Consider the following 1392-nt stretch of genomic DNA (forward strand, 5'->3'; position numbering starts at 1 on the left):
TGTATGCACGAGCAAGGTTTGATCTTGTGGTCTGGAAAAAAACTTACACTGCACTTGACATAATGTTCTCATATGTGAGGGACTTCCCAGACCGTAACTCTGTTAGCACTTTGACATACAAGCGTTACATTAAGATAGTTGGTTCCACACTCTTAAATAAAATGTGCACAACTACAAGGACATACAAGTTCACTCGCTCATGGCAAAAGACAGTTACTCTTTTCCGAGCAAAGTATAGCTTCTTTATTTATGTAGGTACTCTGGATCTCACTCTCACTGGTCAATTATCTGGACAAATGGAGTTCGATGCATTTATTGGACGTTTGGATAATGATGTTAATATGAAGGCATCAGCTAAGCTTGAGACAGGACCTACTTTAACTGTTACAGGAGAGGCTACTGCTAGAGTATTGGTGAGAGTCAAAATATGAGAGAAGAGTGAAAAAGAAGCTGAGGGTGTCAGAGATAATTTTATTTGATTTTCTTTTTCTATTAGCTCAAATACAAATTAGGTATTGAAGTCTCAGCCTCCATCACCTATACCACAAATCCAGAAGCATCAACCTCACTCTGTGGGTCATCATCACAGGATGCTAATACATGCTTTGAAGTTTATGGTACAACTCAAGGAAATATTAGTGTTTATGCATACTGGCAGTCTAGGAAAATCCGGTGTAAACGGTTTAAGTGCAAGGTGATATTAACAGTAACAGTCCAGTAATGACAAAATTATTTTCTTCTTTCTCTCTCTCTTTCTCATCCATTTACTTTTGTCACAAATATACAGAAATCTTGGGGAAGCAAGAAGAAATTTCGTAAACTATCACGTACTTGGAGCCTAGCAAATAGAAGAGAGAAATTGTTTGGGCTGTGTTATGCTTGTAATTGTTATGGAAGCCACCCCCTCAATGTCCTTTGCAAGGGTAGCCAGTTTGGAGCCTCACGATGTTCCTGTTCAACAAGAAGTTCAAATTGATATTCTTCAATCATCATTGAAAGCTGATGTGATCATTTTTAATGGACTCCTCTTTTTTGTAGTTGAGTTTAAGCTTTTTATTAGTGTAGCATAGTTAGAGTATAAGCATTTTCATTTTTTGTAAACAATGAATCGCAAAGATATCCAAGTAAATCACCAGCCATTATACGCACACACTGCACAAAGACCCTGCATGCATCAAAAATAGCTGAAAGAGAATTTTCTATAGGAATTTAATGGTAAATGCTGTCGTGTCTATATAGGCGTAGGAATGATTCAAAAGTTGGGGGGGGGGGGGCTCAAAATTATAAAGCATGACTTAGCATGTGAACATGGGGGGGGGTGGGGCTAAGCCCCTCTTGCTGAAAACATAGATAATAGAGTAAATGAAAGGGATGGAAACGGGGCGTGCAACA

At 38.5% G+C, this 1392-nt stretch overlaps 1 protein-coding gene across 1 annotated transcript; it reads left to right on the forward strand.

Moving 5' to 3' along the window:
* Positions 1-6: 6 nt before the first annotated feature.
* LOC109592945 (uncharacterized) lies at positions 7-1119 on the forward strand. The gene is made up of 3 exons (XM_020008244.1): positions 7-413; positions 497-694; positions 788-1119. The coding sequence occupies exons 1-3, from the start codon at positions 63-65 to the stop codon at positions 974-976; spliced, it is 738 nt and encodes a 245-aa protein (XP_019863803.1). The 5' UTR covers positions 7-62; the 3' UTR covers positions 977-1119.
* Positions 1120-1392: the final 273 nt, after the last annotated feature.

Source organism: Amphimedon queenslandica, unplaced genomic scaffold (assembly GCF_000090795.2).
Source record: "Amphimedon queenslandica unplaced genomic scaffold, v1.1 AMPQUscaffold_3416_Cont24590, whole genome shotgun sequence".
In the NCBI taxonomy this organism is placed as follows: domain Eukaryota; kingdom Metazoa; phylum Porifera; class Demospongiae; order Haplosclerida; family Niphatidae; genus Amphimedon; species Amphimedon queenslandica.

Coding starts and splice junctions, on each gene's coding strand:
- LOC109592945 (XM_020008244.1), top strand. CDS start 63: ATGTTCTCATATGTGAGGGACTTCCCAGACCGTAACTCTGTTAGCACT. Junction 414..496: donor AGGCTACTGCTAGAGTATTG/GTGAGAGTCAAA, acceptor TTTTTCTATTAG/CTCAAATACAAATTAGGTAT. Junction 695..787: donor GTAAACGGTTTAAGTGCAAG/GTGATATTAACA, acceptor ACAAATATACAG/AAATCTTGGGGAAGCAAGAA.